Source organism: Anguilla anguilla, chromosome 8, assembly GCF_013347855.1.
Source record: "Anguilla anguilla isolate fAngAng1 chromosome 8, fAngAng1.pri, whole genome shotgun sequence".
NCBI classification, from domain to species: domain Eukaryota; kingdom Metazoa; phylum Chordata; class Actinopteri; order Anguilliformes; family Anguillidae; genus Anguilla; species Anguilla anguilla.
The window spans coordinates 2,980,465-3,001,072 of record NC_049208.1 but is presented as its reverse complement, the minus strand read 5'-3'; the positions used below and the strand labels follow the sequence as shown (position 1 = coordinate 3,001,072).

Genomic DNA, 20,608 nt, shown 5'->3' with positions numbered 1-20,608 from the left:
CAAAAAGTTAAACAACTGGCTCTCATTCACAAAAAAAAAGGTCTCCACTGGACTAAATTCAACTGATTCTGATCCATAAAGCATGTTAGTTAAACTTGTCTCCCTTGAACATGACACAGACTGCTTCATAAGTGATTGCGGATTATGCAGCCCAACCAAAACATTAATTATGAAAGCACCAATGTCATTATTTTTAAACAGTGCTTTCAGAAGTACTAGTTGCCATAAAGGGGTCAGCCAAATTTAGGTTAAATACTTTCAGCAATTTTTAGCAGTTATGGGGGTGCGATGGATTTCCCGTGAACAGCATGAAGTAGCCCACAGTAATTTTTCCTTTGCGGTGGAAATACAGAATTTACATAAAGGCGGGTTTGGCCTGTGAGGACCCGTAAAAAGCCGAGGACTCTGAGCCATGCAGGGGAGGAAGCCAGCGAGAGCCCGCAGGAGCTACTGGGACACTCGGAGCCGGACGCAGATCAGTACGTACTCTACGAGACGAACCGTCCTGATGGGCAAGGGAGGACAGAAACAGCACACCGGCGTTAGCATCACAGAGAGACCCGCCATACCAGCTAATCATGTGCAGGCTATGACCCGCCATACCAGCTAATCATGTGCAGGCTATGACCCGCCATACCAGCTAATCATGTGCAGGCTATGACCCGCCATACCAGCTAATCATGTGCAGGCTATGACCCGCCATACCACCACAGATGCATAAGGGCTCTGCATGTGCAGGCTAAGACCCTCCATACCGCCACAGATGCATAAGGGCTCTGCATGTGCAGGCTAAGACCCTCCATACCGCCACAGATGCATAAGGGCTCTGCATGTGCAGGCTATGACCCGCCATACCACCACAGATGCATAAGGGCTGTGCATCTGCAGGCTAAGACCCGCCATACCGCCAAAAATGCATAACAGCTATGCATCTGTAGGCTAACGGCTCTGCATGTGCAGGCTAGCTCCGTGCTGAGTATACCTGGTCCTAAAGGTGCACATTAAAGGGCGGCTAGAAAGATACAGAGACAGATTAGAGGCCTGGACGTCTGCGCGTGTTCAACAGAACTGTTGTCGACGTGGCTGTAAAATGGTCTGCTTTTAAAGCAAACAGGTGACTCACGTGCGGAAGCTCAGAGTCCGGTCTGCGGTGAGCCAGCAGTTTGTAAGTGTTCAGATTGTTCTCAAAACTCCTGAAGGATCATGGGAAAAAAAAAAAACATTGTTTTAAAAAAAGAGAAAAACAGCAGACAACATCCATTACTTCATTATGCTAAAAACCATTCTTCTAAAACACATGACTATGTTTTATAAACAGGTTTTCTATGCCTGGAAATATCCAGGAAAACGTCATTGTGAACCGTTGACGTGCAGTAGCCGATGACACTGCAGTCTTACAGTAGATTACACAGTCGTTTCAGACGTTAAAACAACATTAAGATGTAACGGAAATCAAATATAAAACGGGTAACCACACGGGTCATTTGTGCGTCCTGTGTTCTGGTCTAGCCGAGGTTAGGCCAGAGCGGTACTCTAGTCCCTGGGGTCCCACCATGCAGACCTTAATGAGCTGGCCTCTCTACTGTGGCTACATTAGCCATTCAGCCAGTGAAGCAGAATATGCCCCCACTCGCGTATCATAATGACATTGCTTCTCCCCCCCTCCCCTCCTCTGATTGGTTGTTGACGTTGTCGTGACGCAGAGCAGCTGATACAGTACCTTCCCCGCAGTCGTACAGCCTCCTCAAACCTCTTCTCATCCATGGCCTTCTGCACCTCCTGGGTCTGTTTTCAAAAATACCGTTCTGTTAGCCTTTCCCCCCTCTCTCCACAATGCCATGGTCTACACACAGTGGGCCTCGTGTATCCACCTTCCACCCAAAAACACGTTCTAAAGTGCATCTAATGAGGATGAGAATGTTCAAAGTAAATTTGAAAGGAGTCAGAGTTAAGCTTTTATTCAGCGATCAAACTCCATTACTCCTGACTGTTGGACCTGAATATGTACCGACCTTCAACCCCCCCCCCCCCCCCCCCCCCCCCCCCCCCCCCCCCCAGAACACACGCACAGTTTGACACAGTTTTTCTTCCCTGTAATTACCACTTGATGGTGCTGGGGTAGAACTGACTCCCCTGAAAGGACCCAAAAGAAGGGCACGTTCCTCTGGGCCACGTTAACGAGCTCTCGAGAACAGCCGCTGTCACCACGGCCAAGTGAGTTTCAAAAAAAAAACCTCCATTTATCAGTGAGAGAGGGAGGGGGGAGAGAAAGAGAGAGAGAGGAACACTAAAGATACAGAGAGAGAGGGAGGGAGGGAGGGGGAGGAGAAAGAGAGATGGGGAGAGAGAGAGAGGGAGAGGAATGCTAGGGGCCAAAGAGAGAGAGAGGGGGCAGAAGGAGAGAGAGGGAGAGATAGAGAGACGGGGGGGGGAGATGGAGGGGGGGAAGGCAGAGAGAGAGAGAGAGAGGGGGAGGTGGAGGGAGAACTAGAGAGAGAGAGGGGGAGGCAGAGGGAGAGAGAGACCGGGAGAGAGGGGGAGACGGAGGGAGAGAGATGGAGCGATAGAGAGAGAGAGAGAGAGGGGGAGGTGGAGGGAGAACTAGAGAGAGAGAGATGGAGAGAGAGAGGGGAGACGGAGGGAGAGGGGGAGTCGGAGGGAGAGAGAGATGGAGCGATAGAGATAGAGAGAGAGAGCGAGAGAGCGGGGCCTGGCGGAGCTCCAGCTCTTACCATCTGCACGCACTCCATGAGGGGCAGCCGCACGGCCTGGTTCCCGCAGAGCGACACCACGCAGGCGGGCGTGTCCACAGAGGCCTCCAGCAGCGCCAGCACCGCCTCCACCCCCATCCGACTGGCCTGGGGGGGGGCGGGGGGGCGGGGGGGTGGTTACATTACATTACACACACCCGTCCGACTGGCCTGGGGGGGGGCGGGGGGGCGGGGGGGTGGTTACATTACATTACACACACCCATCCGACTGGCCTGGGGGGGGCGGGGGGGGCGGTTACATTACATTACACACACCCATCCGACTGGCCTGGGGGGGGCGGGGGGGCGGGGGGGTGGTTACATTACATTACACACACCCATCCGACTGGCCTGGGGGGGGCGGGGGGGCGGTTACATTACATTACACACACCCATCCGACTGGCCTGGGGGGGGCGGGGGGGCGGGGGGGGCGGTTACATTACATTACACACACCCATCCGACTGGCCTGGGGGGGGGCGGGGGGACAGGGGGGCGCTTACATTACATTACACACACCCATCCGACTGGCCTGGGGGGGGCGGGGGGACAGGGGAGCAGTTACATTACATTACACACACCCATCCGACTGGCCTGGGGGGAGCAGGGGGACTGGGGGGGCGGAGCTTCTGTCATTCTGTCCCATTTTACATTACATTACAGGCAGACGCCCCTATCCAGAGCAATTTACACAACTTTTACACAGCACCTACAATGCATGCAGTTAAACAGCTGGACATACTGCTGTATACTGAAGCAATGCAGGTTAAGTACCTTGCTCAAGGGTACAACGACAGTATCCAACCTGGGAATCGAACCTGTGACCTTTAGGTTACAAGACCAGTTCCCCATTGTGCTACACTGCTGCCCTATATTTTTTTATATGTTATGGTGGAAACATGTATTCCCAACATGTATTTTGGTCCTACGTTAGCAAATTTAACTAGTGCTTCTGTCGCTGGTCTGGGAATGTTGCTACTGTTAGTCAGGCCTGTCACTGCTGGTCATATAACTCAGACACTTATGTTTTATTACATTATAAGAGTCTCTGTGTGATGAATGTAGCGTAATATCCTGTAATATACTTCTACACCACAAGAGGCCAGTTCTTTAATTGAGGCCATTCTTTTTAATCTCTTCATGTTCTCACATTACCTTCTCAGTACACACCCTTACGAAGCGCAAGTTTATGCACAATATCTGAGCCAAGCCTGCACTGGAAATACTTCAACTCTTTAGATATTGATCAGTGTTTCAAACAGGCCGCAGCGTGAAAACCACCATGTTGCAGTTTTTTTTCGTTTTTTTTTTTTTACTTGTGTGCTTGCTACACGTTAGCCTCCAATGCTACAATCACGCTAAGAGGCTAGCGCCCTTTTTTGTGCAAACCCCAGTGTTTGAGGCGTGTTTGCTCGCGCTTGACTGCTGCGCTTGAATTGTAAACATAAGCGGTGTGAGTAACATGTCTGAGTAATGTGTGTGAGTAACGTGTCTCTAAGTGTTTGGCGACAGTTCTCGCAGAGAACAGCTCTTATCAGTAGCATCAGCGTAGCGACAGTGCCCTCCGCCAGCTGGGCGTTCACCGCCACGCCGGTTCGGCTTCGTTAAGCGTGCGTGCCTCGGCTCGTCCCGTCCCGAACGCCGGCGTCTAAATAACGCGGGGCCCCCCCCGGCTGCGGCCGAGCGGGACGGGGACCGCGCCCCCCCCCCCCCCCCCCTCACCAGAATCCTGTCGAAAGCGGACGGGGTTCCTCCCCGCTGGACGTGCCCCAGGATGGTCACCCGCGTGTCGAAGCCCAGGCGCCGCACCACCAGCTGAGGGAGAAGGTCGAGGTCAAGGTCAAGGTCAAGGTCAAGGTCACGGTCAGACTGAACAGGTTTCTGCTCCGCAAGTGCTTTGTAAACATCTCGGTATCTGATAACAGCACAAAACAGCGAGTTGAACACTTCCTGCTGTAAAAACAACCTAACGAGCAAAATACATCTACTGTTACAGAGGACTGGATATCAGGGAAGATATGATACTGCACAACTAGGGTTTACAGTACATGTTCACATGCAGGCAGCACATGATTTTAAATGTTTATACCGCATAAAATAAACAAAATATAAATTTGACTAGATTTAAGAGTGTAGCCTAGATACTGTACAGTGTTGTATAGTTAAACAAGACATGGAAACTAACAGCACAAGAGGCCTATAATTATGTGCAGTATAATTATTTAAAATTAGAATGACGATTTGCTTTTCGGTTGGGCCATAGTTGGTGAAATTGTCTTGCATTTCAGTGCAGCCCTAACATTTTTACAACATAATAAATAAGTCCATTTGCATGGTTTGATAGGACACTGTAACATAATTCAACCAGAAATACCAGGGAAACGGTCTTATAGACAAAAATGAGGAAACAATGGCGTGCATGAATCAACTGAAAGATTCAGGAAAAGATACAAAACAAACATGCAAAGCTTCAGTCGTGTTGAGGTCATTAATACATTACACTACGTTCTGTGAAGAAGCACGAACACTCCATACCAACCTGAGTAACAAATTCTTAAGGATTCCATCTGGTAGCATGCTGAACAAACACCTTTTCACAGCACAGACAGGGCAAAGTGCCACACACACACACGCACACACACACACCACTGGTTCAGCTTCTGCAGGACCAGAACGTGTGATGGTAAAATGGACTGACGACTGAGAGAAAAATTCTGGAAACACACTGAGCAACAAGCTTCATGCTCTGGTCTAATCAACCAGTTGTTCCGGTATAAAATGTGGAAAGGCCAGTTAAATCAAATGAAACAATTAAATTATCCAATTAAACAATAATAAAAAAACATTTTTTGACAATGTAGTATGTCCACTTCCTGTATGTTTTTTTTTTTTTTTTTTGTCAGTTTTTGGTCAGGCAGAGCTTGGACGAAATGAAAGGAGAGGTCCATAAAAGGCCTGTTGATAAGGGCGGGACAGGGAAACTCAGAGGGGTGTCAATCATGGGCTTGTGCTGGAATGTTCCAGAAACAGCAGGTGGAGGGCAGGGCTGCGCGTGTAGCGGGTGGTAGTCAGTGCAGGAGCTGAACCGCTGGTCCTTGAGCACTTACGTCCTTAATGAAGTCTGTGGTGATGGGCTTGTTGTCGGAATCAATCGCCCCTTCGGCTACGATAATGATGTTCAGTCTTTTCTTCCCCGCGCGATTCTGCAAGGATAAGGGGGGGGGGGGGGGGAAACAACACGACAGGAATAATAAATAAAAGTAGTTTTGCAGCGTGAGGCTTTTACAAAAGGCAGGGGACTTGTGTGCGAGAAGGCTGCGGATCACCGTGGAAACCAGCTCGTCGCTGGCGCCTCACGCGCAAGGCTCTTACCTCGTTAATCACGCTCGGTGGCGAGCAGTTTGGCCCCGCCCACTGCATTAAAGAGGCGGAGACGAAACCGAAAAAGGACAACGGACTTCCTGCGGCGCGTTCGCGGTTCTATGTCGGAAACGGACACAAGTTAGCGCACGGAGGCGCTCTCGTCCAAACTCCTGTGACATAAACTACCGGACATGGCCGTCCACGTCTCAGGGCACGCAGTGAAGTTTACATTAATTAATCGAGAATATACGAGTCCAGAATCCCGCAACTGCAGACATGGCCTGAGAGAAGTTTCTGGAAATACACACGTGTTGACGCAGAGAAACTGTCACCCACGACCGACACAGTTTTACCGAAATCTATCAGGTGGGACATCTCCCAGAAACTGCGTTTTCCATGCAGTGGCCATGTGACGCGGGTCTTTTTCTGAAACCCGCTCCTGTCCCAGGAGCCCCATTTTTTAAACTTTTGACCTTGAAGTGATCTTCAAGTACTTGCGTCCTTGACAAAACTGGAGGTTATAGCGTTATAGCGTTTCCGTGCCTGTCAAGTGCTCCTCTAGCCACTGTGATAATGTGCAACCTGGAGCGGTGTGCCTCGCTGTTGTGATTTCTTCCCCCAGTTTTCATCACAGAACTACAGCGTCGTATAAAACAAAGTCCCAAGACCGCATTCACGGAGACCGTACAGCATTGAACGGGAAACAAAATAAAAAATCCTACAGCCTAATAAATAACGCAAAGAACTAAAATCGACCGACAGATTCGACTAGCACAGTTAATTGCAATTATACACACTGCAAGATAAACTTCTGTAGGTGAAGAGATGTCAGCACAGTTAAAACTAATTAAATATGCATGAAAAGTTGATAAAGTATTCACAATTAAAGGAGATTAATGATACAGTTTGGAGACTGTGGATTACAGTGGAGAGCCTGTCCAGAGATAACTGAGTAAGATGTGCTAGTGTTTCCCATGAGGCTGGTGTACCTCAGACACACACACACACACACACTCACACTCACACACACACACACACACACGTGGGGCTGGTGTACCTCAGAGACACATACACACACACTCACTCTCACACACACACACACACACACACACACACACACACACACACTCACTCACACACACACACACACAAACACACACACGTGCGCCAGGTGTACCTCAGACAGCTTCTGGCACATCTGACCCTCCCAGTCATCCACACACATATACACACACACGCACACACACACACACACACACGTGCGCCAGGTGTACCTCAGACAGCTTCTGGCACATCTGGTCCTCCCATCCGACCTCTGGAGGCAGCTCCGGGATCAGGACCCAGTCTGCCCCACAGGCCAGAGCACTGACCAGGGCCAGGTACCTACAACGCACATACATGTGATTACACACACACACGATCACACACACGCACACACATAATCACACACACACACACACACATAATCACACACACACACATGCAGAGACATAATCACACACACACACATGCAGAGACATAATCACAGACACGTACAGAGACATAATCAAATACACACACACACACAATCACACCCACACACACATGTACAGAGATATAATCACACACACACGTACAGAGATATAATCACACAAACACATGTACAGAAATGTAATCACACACACACACACACACACATAATCACACACACACGCACATGTACAGAGATATAATCACACACACGTACAGAGATATAATCACACACACACACACACAGACATAATCACACACACACGCACATGTACAGAGATATAATCACACAAACACATGTACAGAAATGTAATCACACACACACACGCACACGTACAGAGATATAATCACACACACACACACATAATCACACACACACACACAGACATAATCAAACATACACACATAATCACACATACACGCACATACAAACACAGACATAATCACACACACACACACGTGATCACAATCCAGGTTATAAATAGCCCGTTCACAGCGCACGTCCTTCTACGTACCCACAATGCCTGCCCATGACCTCCAACACGAACGTCCTCTGGTGGCTGAAAGACGTGACAAAACAGTGTGTGAGCACAAAGTAGACTCCCACTGACCCTTCTTAAATGTTCCTATGGCCCGGACGGCCCGCTGCGCCCCGCCAGCCGTACCTCTGGGCGGTGGTCATGATGGCGTCCACCACCTCGATGATCCTGTGCAGGGCCGAGTCCGTCCCGATGGTCATGTCCGTGCCGCAGAAGTCGTTGTCGATGGACCCCACCATGCCCACGATGCGCAGGGCGGAGTACGTCTGGGCCGCCTCCTGCGCGATCGAGCCTGCCCCGGCGAGCACACGCAAACCAGAACCCTAAGTCACACTGCACGCGGCGGCCCAATAACTTCTGTTCATTTCACAATCAATCTGCATGTCAATCTGGCTTTAAGAAAATGCTCAAAAATTACACAAGCAGAAAGAGTACTGCTATAAAACACAGGAACATTACTATATGTACTGAGGGTGCCTGATAGCCATAAATCAGCCATGAGCCTCTTTAGTCTATATATCCCATGTTGTTTCTTAGCCTGTAAATTCCATGAACCACTTTACCCTGGGTAACCCATAATACTCTATGGCGCGGGTATCCCAGAATGCTCTATAGCCTGGGTATCCAAGAATTCTCCATGGCATAGGTATCCCAGAATGCTCTATGACATGGGTATCCCAGAATGCTCTATAGCCTGGGTATCCAAGAATTCTCTATGACGCAGGTATCCCAGAATGCTCTATGGCATGGGTATCCCAGAATGCTCTATGGCCTGGGTATGACGCGGGTATCCCAGAATGCTCTATGGCATGGGTATCCCAGAATGCGCTATAGCCTGTGTATCCCATAATGGCATGGGTATCCCAGACTGCTCTGTGGCCTGCGTATCCCATGATGCTCTTTGTGGCCTGCGTTACCCTGCTGGACGAGCTCCTCCAGCAGCCCGCTCCACTCCTCCCTGAAGAGATTGGCTCCCGTCAGGCTGCCGTCTCCTCCAATCACGCACAGGTTGGTGATGCCGCGCTCCACCAGGTTACGGGCGGCCCTCAGACGCCCCTCGCGCGCGCGGAACTCCTTACAGCGGGCGCTGCCAATCACCGTGCCGCCCTGCCGAAAAACAGGCACTTTCACCGCCCCGCCTGATCCTCCTCCCCCCCGCCTGATCCCCCTCCCCTCCACTAGTGCTTCTGTGACTGTATCTGTGCTTGTGACTCATTTAATTATTTACATTAATGAACATCGTTTTCCGCACCAGCACAAATGTTCCCATCGCTGATGATCATGACCATATCTCACTCACATCACACCCTACATGTTCTGACAAGCAGCAGGAAAATGAATATGATTATATTGAACATTCTGACTGCAAATTATATATTTGCCAGAATATTCTTACTGTGCTTGCAGCATCAGTAACAAGACTCAAGACCTGTGATGTTTTTTGTCCAAGGAAGGGCTATCTTTATTTTTTTTCATGCAATTTGTTTGTCTGTCTGTGTCTGTGTGTGGTCAGATTGACAGGTTCTTAGATTCGCGTGTCCGTGTGCTTACCACTTGTATCATGCTGGAGACACTCTCCCAGTTTGCTTCCTTTATGTTATCGCCCCCGTCCACCATGCCCTGGTAACCCTGCAGGAGAAGCAACCGACACAGGTATACTGACTGTCTTTTAACTGACAAATGCACTGATGGTCTTTTAACTAACATCTGCACTGACTGCCTTTTAATTGATACAGTATGTGCACTGGCTGCTTTTTAACTACCATGTACTGACTGCCTTTTAACTAACACGTGCACTGACTGCCTTTTAACCCTGTTGCATCATGTTACAAATGTGTCACATCTTTAGCTTTAGCTTGTTCTTCCTGGAAATCACCAGTGTAGGACTGCATTATTAGCCTAGCCTGTATTATTATTTTTATAATTCAGCCAATTTGTAAATGGCTGTAAATGTTTTATCCCACCTTTGATATATTATCCCTAGCTGCCCCCCCCCCCCCCCACCCCCACAATTAAAACAATTAAAGCTATGACCACTGCACTGTGGGGTGTGCTTTCTGCAGTGCAGTCAGGTCCATCCAGAATTCAATTCCCCACAAGGCCATTTTCTGTCTGCAGGAAGAGACTAGGCCAGCGCTTGTCCTTCCTACGTTGCCAGTCAATCGCATAACAATGGAGCAGAATAGCTCAACCTGTACGGTCCTGCCTTGGAGCAGAGCCAGACCTGGATCAGCTCCAGCCATTAGGAACAAAACATGGACCCTGTAAACCAGCCATTAGGAACACAAGATGGACCTTGTAAACACCAGCCATTAGGAACACAAGATGGACCCTGTAAGCTCCAGCCAATAGGAACACAAGATGGACCCTGTAAGCTCCAGCCAATAGGAACAAAAGATGGACCCTGTAAACACCAGCCATTAGGAACACAAGATGGACCCTGTAAACACCAGCCAATAGGAACACAAGATGGACCCTGTAAACCAGCTATTGGGAACACAAGATGGTCCCTGTAAGCTCCAGCCATTGGGAACACAAGATGGACCCTGTAAACTCCAGCCAATAGGAACACAAGATGGACCCTGTAAACCAGCTATTGGGAACACAAGATGGTCCCTGTAAGCTCCAGCCATTAGGAACACAAGATGGAGCCTGTAAACACCAGCCATTAGGAACACAAGATGGACCCTGTAAACACCAGCCATCAGCCATTAATGTCTAATCTCTAAGCTCTATAAACAGGATTCCAACGCCAGTCCTGGAATTCCCACAGTGTCTGCAGGTTTTCTAACGTCTTTTTTAAAAGCGCGACCAATTTACATTACATTACAGGCATTTAGCAGACACTCTCATCCAGAGCGACGTACAACAAGTGCATTAGTTCAAGGTGCAGAGGTGCAAAAGAAACACACTAGAGTGAAGTAAAGATAGTAGTGCCAGAAGTGACCACATAGATCAGGACTCCAACCCTGTAGAGTAACCTGTTCAGAAAACAAACAAATAATCCTGCCAAGTACAAACTAGCACTGAAATTTCAGTAACGGAAGCAAGGCGTGTGGACTCTGGCCAATTAACAGTTAAATGAAGTACCTAAGTGCTGAATCACACAGAAAAGAGGGGACGCAGTGGCCTTTTTCACGATAGCGCGAGACTGAAGATCTTCCCTCGGCTCTACGTCTATCACACCATCCCGCTGAAGTGGTTCTATGAATAGGCGTTCCCTCCGGCTTGGTAGTCGGTCAAAGTTCATTTGCCGAAAGCACCCTCCTTTCACAACAAATATTCAGATGGCTTCACCTGCAGTGTGTCAGAGTCCGGTGAACATTTTTGTGGTAAAAAGTCGGTGAAAGGCCGTCTAGGTGTTCAGGTGAAAACCCTGCTACATTTGATTGAAAAGTGTACGTTTTCTAACTGACTAGGACACAGCCAGGCAATATCCAGGTAAAGCCTGAGCTATATTGCAGTAATCCTGGTTTGTTTTCATCAAGACGTCTCTCAGTCTAGACTTCCAACTACACGTCTACAATTCCAGATGTGTAGATTCCAGGTTATGCTAACTGGTAGCTGAAGAGGAACGGGACATTGATGTGACTTTTGTTCTGTTTTTTTTTTTGTTGTTTTTTTACAGATTTGTGTCTGGATCTCACCTCGTGAATGAAGTAGACTTTCGCCCCGACGTAGATCCCCATGCGGACCACGGCCCTCACCGCGCCGTTCATGCCTGCAAGACCAAACAGAAACACCAGAGGGCGACACTCTGAGATTCCTTCCTGAAATGGTGACTATATACACTGGGGGCCGCACAATAAGCACTGCATCCATTTCATGACAATTTTTCTGTTCTTAATTATTCATTAACCCCAACATTAATTTTATCTTACATTTTTTCATAAGACTTCAGACTGCAACATGCATCCTCGGTGCAAAAGTTTCACTGGTTAAACCGAACCAGTGCTGGTGAGCACATTGCCCCTCCCACTGACCACATGGCTCCTCCCACAAAGCGCATGGTTCCTCGTACAGACCACATGGCTGTTCCCAGAGAGCACATGGCTCCTCCCACAGACCAGATGGCATCTCCCACAGAGCACATGGCTCCTCCCACAGACCACATGGCTGTTCCCACAAAACACATCGCTCCTCTCACAGACCAGGTGGCTCCTCCCACAGAGCACATCGCTCCTCCCACAGATCACATAGCTCCTCCCATAGATCACACGGCTCCTCCCACATAGCAAATGGCTCCTCCCACAGAGCGCTGGCTGGCATTTAAAAGGAGACATCACGCCAGAGCCCCACCATGCTAAGTCACGCATCGCTGCTCTCTCTCTCTCACACGTAAACCTTTTTTTCCACATTTCCAACAAAGAGGCATTTCCACCCCCGGCAGCACCGTCGACCCGCGCTGGAGAAATAAATAATGGCGTGTCTGGTTTCAGAAGGCTCGCCAAGTTTTCAAACACCGAGGAGCTATCCGATGCCCTAATGCGGTTGCTAGGATACCGAACAAGATCATTTACCCATGAGCCCAGTATACGTTAAAGCAGCCTACGTGCTGTGTTATAACCAGTTGAACGCTAACATCTTAAGTCAGCCTCCCACACCGCAGTTGAATCCAATAAAAACGTTCTGAAAATAGGTTATTCTTTTTCTGTAGCATGTGTTAATAACAGGCGGCAGAAAACTTTCAAATTAGGAGTCTTCTTAGAGTAATTTTCTTGCAATGAAGTTATTTTCTTTGGCGCTTTAATTAGACGGTGAGGTCCCAAAATTGATCCAGTTGAAATAATCTATCTCTTACAAGGAAAGACATTTCTACCAAACTGCACCTGTAATATATCACTCCTTGTCAACAGACTCATCAAAATTGAGAATAACTAAAGGTCTTTTTTTAGAGACTGAATTCATAAATATTTTTTTTGCGCCTGAATTCATTTTTGGGTCTGTATGAAACCAAGACATCTCTGCTTAAATATATGTATGTGTGTGCACATGTATGTGCTGGTTACAGGTGTGTGCAGTACATGAATGTGGGTTTTTACATGCGTGTGCGGTACATGTATGTGCTGGTTACAGGCGTGTGCGGTACATGTATGTGCTGGTTACAGGTGTGTGTGGTACATGTATGTGGGTTCTTACAGGCGTGTGCAGTACATGTATGTGCTGGTTACAGGTGTGTGCGGTACATGTATGTGCTGGTTACAGGCGTGTGCGGTACGTGTATGTGCTGGTTACAGGCGTGTGCAGTACATGTATGTGGGTTCTTACAGGCGTGTACAGTACATGTATGTGCTGGTTACAGGCGTGTGCGGTACATGTATGTGCTGGTTACAGGCGTGTGCGGTACATGTATGTGCTGGGCACAGGCGTGTGCTTGCTGGCGTTCACACGGCAGCTTGAGAAATGCACTGACGTGATTCGCCCGATAACCCAAACTCTGAGCGCGAGAGGAACGCGAGCACTAATGCGCTCATTGCAGGGGGAGAAGGGAGGAGATGTAGGCCGGCAGACAGGCCCCAAGGCTTTAGCCTGCCAAAGGACTCCAGGGTTTCCTCTCAATTAGCAAACCGTTCTCTGTGGAAAAACTGAGTGATCCTTCTCAGCAATACATGAAACATGGGGGCCACGTAGTGGAAAACTACCGACGGTTACTCTGTTTTGTGTGCGCGTGCGTGCCCGTGCGTGTGTGTGTGTGCCTGTGTGCCTGTGCGTGTGTGCCTGTGTGCCTGTGCGTGTGTGTGTGTGCCTGTGCGTGTGTGCGTTTATACATGCGTGTGCATGTGTGTGCCTGTGCGTGTGTGCGTTTATACATGCGTGTGCATGTGTGTGCCTGTGCGTGTGTGTGTGTGTGTGTGCCTGTGCGTGTGTGTCTGTGCGTGTGTGCGTTTATACGTGCGTGTGCATGTGTGCCCCTGTGCGTGTGTGTGTGTGTGCCTGTGTGTGTGTGTGTGCCTGTGTGTGTGTGCCTGTGCGTGTGTGTGTGTGCCTGTGTGCCTGTGCGTGTGTGCGTTTATACGTGCGTGTGCATGTGTGCGTGTGTGCGGCTATAGTTATGAGGAAATTTGTAGTTTTATTAACTTCTGGAACGTTCTTTATCCGCGCAGCAAACATGCCCTGCCTCAGCTCACACGTGTTGCTATCAACATGCAGAGAGGCGTGTAACCTTGAAGTGTCATTCTGCTGAAAGTTCCTACAGTTCAGCTTGAACCACTGGACCTGAATCCTAAATCATCCAAACATAACTGAGATCAGTATCAACGTCTGTGTTTCTATGCTTTATACAGCCACAGATTGCCAGTCTTAGGTCTCTTATTCTCCACAAATGTTGAAGAGAAATACTCCATCTCATAGTTGTTTATTATTATTATTATTAGTAGTAGTAGTAGTAGTAGTAGTAGTAGTAGTAGTAGTGATAATAATGTGCTACTAATAATAATAACAATAGTAATACATTTTATAATTATAATTATTATTATAATTATTATTGTATAATTACATATGTATTTAAATCCGTGTAAAACTTCACCGTCACGTCACAGGACGACGCGGTCTGAAAACCCTCTGAAAACACCTGTCGGTTTTTGAAAAGCGTATTTTGTAACCGACCCCGTCTTAACACCCCGCTACACTGAACCAGTCTTCCTTTTCAAGTCACGCTCCTTCTAATGTTGAGGGATTTCCACATCCATGACGCACCCTGGAAGCCCTGCAATGACTTGCAGCTCCTCACGTACACACCTCCCAGTCATCACGAAACCTTAACCGTCGGCGTCGTCCGTTCAGCGCATCTTTTCTTTAAAAATTCTCAATACAAATATAGCAATCTGCACACAGCTTTGAATTGTTATACGGCATCGTAGAAGGTTGGAAGCGAAATAACGCGTTTTAGTCATTTCGCTTCATCTGATGACAATGTCAAGCGAGCCGCTGCCGACTTCCTGTTTCAGGAAATAAAAGTTTTAGGTTACATCATGAATGGAGGCACACCGTTTCATTCTGTGAATTCTTGACTATACGAGCAGTACAACTCGTCAAGCAAATTGGTCAAGCCCAAGCGCATCTTGCCACGGGCACCTCCCTCGCGAACATTATCGATCCGTGGAAATGCCATGCGTTACTCGGAGGCTGGGCTCTGGCTACCTACGTGATCGCACGAGAAACGCACCGCAATGCAGGCGACGTTCATCTGGTACAAATTCGCTACATCCGTCTGCTATAATAATGGTAGACCGACTGGATTCTTTTTATGCAAGAATTCCGTGTTTATGTGTGCCTAAACGTCAGTTTGCTCATTCGTTTACTGGGTGGGATATTATTAAACACTATAGACGATATATAGGCTATATATATTTTTTTTACTTTCTTTTTATATCTATAAAAATATATTTCTGTAGTAAGTATGGGACATTATAACGGTTATTTCAAATTTTACGTGGAAACATTAGCTACTGTAAGTCCTTTGTAACCTGTGGATATGCTTATATAGATCGCTAGAACGTCCAGGCTATCACGTAGACTACAACACACTGTTGAATGCATATCAATTTTTTTTGACTTGACACGTTCCCGAATGATCTTGGCTACATCGGTGACAATCTTTCCTCTTGACCCATGCATTTATAGCCCGCAATTTAACGGAAATCAGCCCTACTAATGTCAGTTACTGTACCTTGAGCATCCCCTCCGCTCGTCAGAACGCCGATGGCTTTCCCCGCGCCGCTCAGATTCTCAAATAATTTCTTAAGTTCAGGCATTTTTGCGATATATAATTTAAAATAAAATAAATAGATAAAATATTGAAATCTCTTAAATTAACTGTATAAACAACTACAGGGAAAAAGTGCCGCTGTCGGCAAGGGTGAACTTCAATAGCAGCTGCGACCGCCCCCTTTTAATTCTCCGCTCTCTGTTCTCCGCCTTGCACCGAGGCATAAAGCAGAAGTATTCGATAGGTACAGCCAGCTAAGCCCCGTAATAATATATTGACGGTTTCGTTGGCCAATAGCTTCTTGGATCACGTATGCTCGCCGCTACCTTGACCAATTAAAGTCAGCAAGGCGAGCGTATAGGAGGGGAAACCGGGAAGTGAAGCGCCATTCTTCATCGCTATGAATAATCAACTTAATGACGTAAAAATTCCGTGGCACAGTCGTGCTGTAAAAACGTCGAAGTCTTGAACCCCTAACACCCCTCGCCCGCAAAGAAAAACGTGCCTCAAGAACTATACAAGCACAAATACCCATTTTGTGATTCCAGTGAATTACGGGTTTCTTCTTTTTTCTTTTTTTTAAAAATCAAAATCGAGATTATCTGTCTATCTCTCCTGAACGTGCAGGGTGGTTAAAATGTAGAAGTGGTTTTAGGATATGAATAGTTGCCTTCACGTGGGCTAACGACGTGCTTATCTGTACGTGCAGTTGGCTTGGTATGGTTTGAGAGAGAGAGAGAGAGGGAGAGAGAATGAGACAGGAGAGAGAGGGCAAGAGAGATTTGTAGGTCATTTTCATAGGCGTAGATTTCGGGGGGGGGGGGGGGGGGGGGGGACGCAGGGAATACGTCCCCCTCAATATTTAGAACACGTGCATTTTTCCACACCCCCCCAAACTGGTGCATAAAAATTCACCAGAATGCAGGAAATTAAGTGTCTGTTGCTCAAAATTTCCTGGGGGAGGACCCCCAGACCCCCTGCTTAATGTGCCCACCTCCCAATGTTCAAACGAAATCGACGCCACTGCTCATTTTAGGTAGTCATATCCATATGTCTCTTTCTAAAATATTGCGTGGTTTTTTCAATATAGTTTACATTTTCTAGACATTTTCAAATAAAATGATGTTGGAGGAAACTTTTGACTTTACTTTTTTCCCCCATTTATTATCTACATCATTGTGGCTTTGAGTTCCAGGCAAATCTGTGTAATTCAATCCGCCGGCCTGTTTGGAAGAAAGCCAGTGTTTGCACATCTGTGTTCGGACCTGTGAAGTCCTGCATTCCTGTGTGTAAAAATGTTTATGAAAGGAAAGTGAGCCTGCGTGTGTGTGTGTTTTTGAGAGAGAGAGAGTGCGTGCGTGTATGTGTGTGCGTGTATGTGTGTGCGTATGTGTGTGTGTGTACAGCCTTTAATTCACATCACGGGACAGGGCTGGGACTGGCATGGGCGAGGGTGACACGTACCGCACAGAAGAGCCTCCATTATCAGGCTGCCATAACCACTGCGTCGCTCTTACAGTTTAACCTCGTCTGGAAAAGCAGAACCACATCCCTGATCTCTGGACCACAGCCACGAAAAGGCCAGACACAGCAGATGGTATGCGTGCAGCGAGTACACCTTGGACTTGCGTCTCACAGAACTACAAATCCCAGACATCCCAGGTCAGCTTCAATCAAATTAGCAACAGATTAAACTTAAAATGTATACCCCCCAACCACGATAGTGCGTTAGAGCATTAGAGACTGCTGCTGCTTATTTCAGTGATAAGGAGTATCTGCTCCTGTTGTTGTGATCCAGAGGTTTAAAGCTGAGGTATAAACTCCTCCTAAGTTATTTGCAACTGACACCGGAATGTTCAGACCGCCTGGACCAACTGTCGCTACTCACAAAAATGGACCAATCAACCCTAACAAAGCACGCCTCATTCAACAGCTAGCTATCTTGTTGAGCTGCTAATTAGAAGAGCCGGTTGTGCCAAATCAAGGTTGAAATGAAACCCTACAGGATGGAATATTACAGTAGATCGCCAGAAACAGGGTTGGTTACCACTGGCTTAGGGTGACATCTATTGTCAAATTAGCAGTACTGCCAACCCACAGACAAGGGCCACCCCCTATTCATGAGAAGAGAACAGGATCTCACATGTGCACTGTGCATTTTTTCCATCTTTTCAAACGGTGCTGATTGTGTAACCGACACAAAGAGTTCATGAGGGACACGGGCCAAGAGGACGGGCAGGACCAGAGTAAAATGGAGTTATTTATAAACCTGGCGTTAGTCCTGGTAATCTCTTTGCCTGAGGCCGAGAGCGTCTTCTCCCTCGGCAGTATGAGATAACGAGGATGTTCTCACGTATATGGCGACCATGTTTTGGGAGGGGGGTTGGGTTTGGGGGGCGGTGGGGGGCAGTGTGGGGGGGGGGGGGTTTGTCGGAGAGAGAGGGGCCCAGATGGGACCCCTCAATGTTCAGGCTGCCCTGCATGAGTGATCGCATTTGGAATAAAGGTGCCGTATTACAGAAATTTAGTCCATGCTTGCGCAGATCTGCCCACATTTTACAGCTGAATGCTTATACATATAATGTGTGCATGTGCATTTGTGTGTGTGTGTGTGTCTGTGTTTGTGTGTGTGTGTACTTGTGCATTTGTATGTGTGTGTACATGCATGCGATGCAGGTGTGTGTGTGCGTGTGTGTACATGTGTGTGATGCAGGTGTGCTTGCCTGTGTGTCTCTTTGCTTGTGTGTGTGCGTGGAGGGATGCAAGTGACAAATATGACGCATAACAGCAAGAACGGCCAATGTTTTCTGATTGCTGACAAAATATATAATAAATATTTGAACATAAATAACCAGCTTGTGGAGTTTCTGCTCAGGGATCACTAGAAAATGTTTGCAGACCAGATAAATGGCTCCCTCTTGTGGTTAACTGCTTGAATTGACCTGTAATAGATGTTTGACACAGCTGAATATTTTTGGCTGGACTGCAACAGCGGGTCCAGCCTTACAAACGCGAATGTCTGTGACTGAGTGATGAAGTTACACCATTGGTCAACCGGTCCAGCCATATACTAGGTTTTGACCTGGTCTTGTTAGCTGTTGTGTTATTATATGTGCTTTGACAAGCGGACATTAATATGTTGTTTCTCTAAGGTCAGATTAGTTTCCGAACAGTAGATCTCTGATTGTTTCTAAAGCCTAAAAACGATGCTGAGTAAAAGAAAACCACAAAAACCTGCAGACACAGCACCCCCTCCAGGACTGGAGTTAAACCCTCAGACACTGCGGCCCTCCAGGACTGGAGTTAAAACTGCAGACACAGCGCCCCCTCCAGGACTGGAGTTAAACCCTCAGACACTGCGGCCCTCCAGGACTGGAGTTAAAACTGCAGACACAGCGCCCCCTCCAGGACTGGAGTTAAACCTGCAGACACTGCGGCCCTCCAGGACTGGAGTTAAACCCTCAGACGCTGTGGCCCTCCAGGACTGGAGTTAAAACTGCACACACAGCGCCTCCTCCAGGACTGGAGTTAAACCCTCAGACACTGTGGCCCTCCAGGACTGGAGTTTGAGTTCCCTTTCAAACAGGGCAGTGCTTTGTTTCCATTATTATATATTTGGTCGTTAGAGCCCTTAGCCCAAGTCATTTGTATGTTGTAGTTGTAGCAAATATAATTTTTTACTATTACTCTTGTCCTGAGGTGTTTTATTTTTCATTACAGTGTGTCTGTCTGTCTGTCTGTCCTCTCAGATCCATGTCTGTCTGCCTGTCCGTCTATCTGTATGACTTTCTGCCCTCTCAGATCCATGTCTGTCTGTCTGTCTGCCCTCTCAGATCCATGCCTGTCTGTCTGTCTGTCTGTCCTCTCAGATCCATGCCTGTCTGTCTGTCTGTCTGTCTGTCTGTCTGTCCTCTCAGATCCATGCCTGTCTGTCTGTCTGTCTGTCCTCTCAGATCCATGCCTGTCTGTCTGTCTGTCTGTCTGTCTGTCCTCTCAGATCCATGCCTGCCTGTCTGTCTGTCTGTCTGCCCTCTCAGATCCACAGTGAGGTGTGGTCCTGTGGTTACTGATCCGCTCCTTCAGGACTCCTTCCCCTGCATTTGCATGTTCTCACCTTGTCCCGGAGACGATCACCTTGAAAAGCAATCTCGCACCGAGACCGACAGAGACAGAGGCGAGGGCGCGGGGGGGATAACGGTGTGATTAAAGGACCGGGTGCTGCCCGTCAGGGACACCCCCCACCCCCCCTCCCGTGTGACCTCACAGCAGCAGCTTCACCTCATCTGACCCCCCCCCCCCACCCACACCTCCCCTCCCCTCCCGTGTGACCTCACAGCAGCAGCTTCACCTCATCTGACCCCCCCCACACTTCCCTTCCCCTCCCCTCCCCTGACACATCTGGGGAGACGCTTACCGTCTGTGTCTCTGAAAAGGAGCACAGCGTAATCGCCTCATCCACCGGGCGTGATTCATCCATTACTCTCTCTCTCTTTTTAGGTGTCCGCTGTTCGGTTCTGACCAGGAAACCGTTTGGCACTGAATGAGGAGACCGCCCATCACTCACAGACCATCAGGTGACCTGTGCGTCAGGTGATCTGTGCGTCAGGTGATCTGTGCGTCAGGTGACCTGTGCATCAGGTGATCTGTGTGTCAGGTGATCTGTGCGTCAGGTGATCTGTGCATCAGGTGACCTGTGCGTCAGGTGACCTGTGCGTCAGGTGACCTGTGCGTCAGGTGACC

The 20,608-nt window shown here is 48.2% G+C and overlaps 1 protein-coding gene across 8 annotated transcripts in view; it reads right to left on the bottom strand.

Annotated features, from left to right (window-relative positions):
• LOC118233367 (ATP-dependent 6-phosphofructokinase, platelet type-like) overlaps positions 1-16,116 on the bottom strand; it is a 31,999-nt gene extending 15,883 nt beyond the window's left edge. For 4 of the 8 annotated variants that reach the window (XM_035429022.1, XM_035429024.1, XM_035429021.1 and 1 more), the window contains exons 1-12: positions 15,830-16,115; positions 11,808-11,881; positions 9,712-9,789; positions 9,078-9,267; positions 8,287-8,452; positions 8,137-8,181; positions 7,387-7,495; positions 5,857-5,952; positions 4,472-4,564; positions 2,733-2,858; positions 1,721-1,785; positions 1,124-1,193 (exon numbers count right to left, since the gene is read on the bottom strand). In XM_035429022.1, the coding sequence (XP_035284913.1) occupies positions 1,124-1,193; positions 1,721-1,785; positions 2,733-2,858; positions 4,472-4,564; positions 5,857-5,952; positions 7,387-7,495; positions 8,137-8,181; positions 8,287-8,452; positions 9,078-9,267; positions 9,712-9,789; positions 11,808-11,881; positions 15,830-15,914 (1,197 nt within the window). In that variant the 5' untranslated portion in view covers positions 15,915-16,115. Of the gene's footprint in view, positions 1-487; positions 506-1,123; positions 1,194-1,720; positions 1,786-2,732; positions 2,859-4,471; positions 4,565-5,856; positions 5,953-7,386; positions 7,496-8,136; positions 8,182-8,286; positions 8,453-9,077; positions 9,268-9,711; positions 9,790-11,807; positions 11,882-15,829 lie in introns of all 8 variants that reach the window. The other 4 variants (XM_035429018.1, XM_035429020.1, XM_035429017.1 and 1 more) reach the window with 2 other exon arrangements.
• Positions 16,117-20,608: the final 4,492 nt, after the last annotated feature.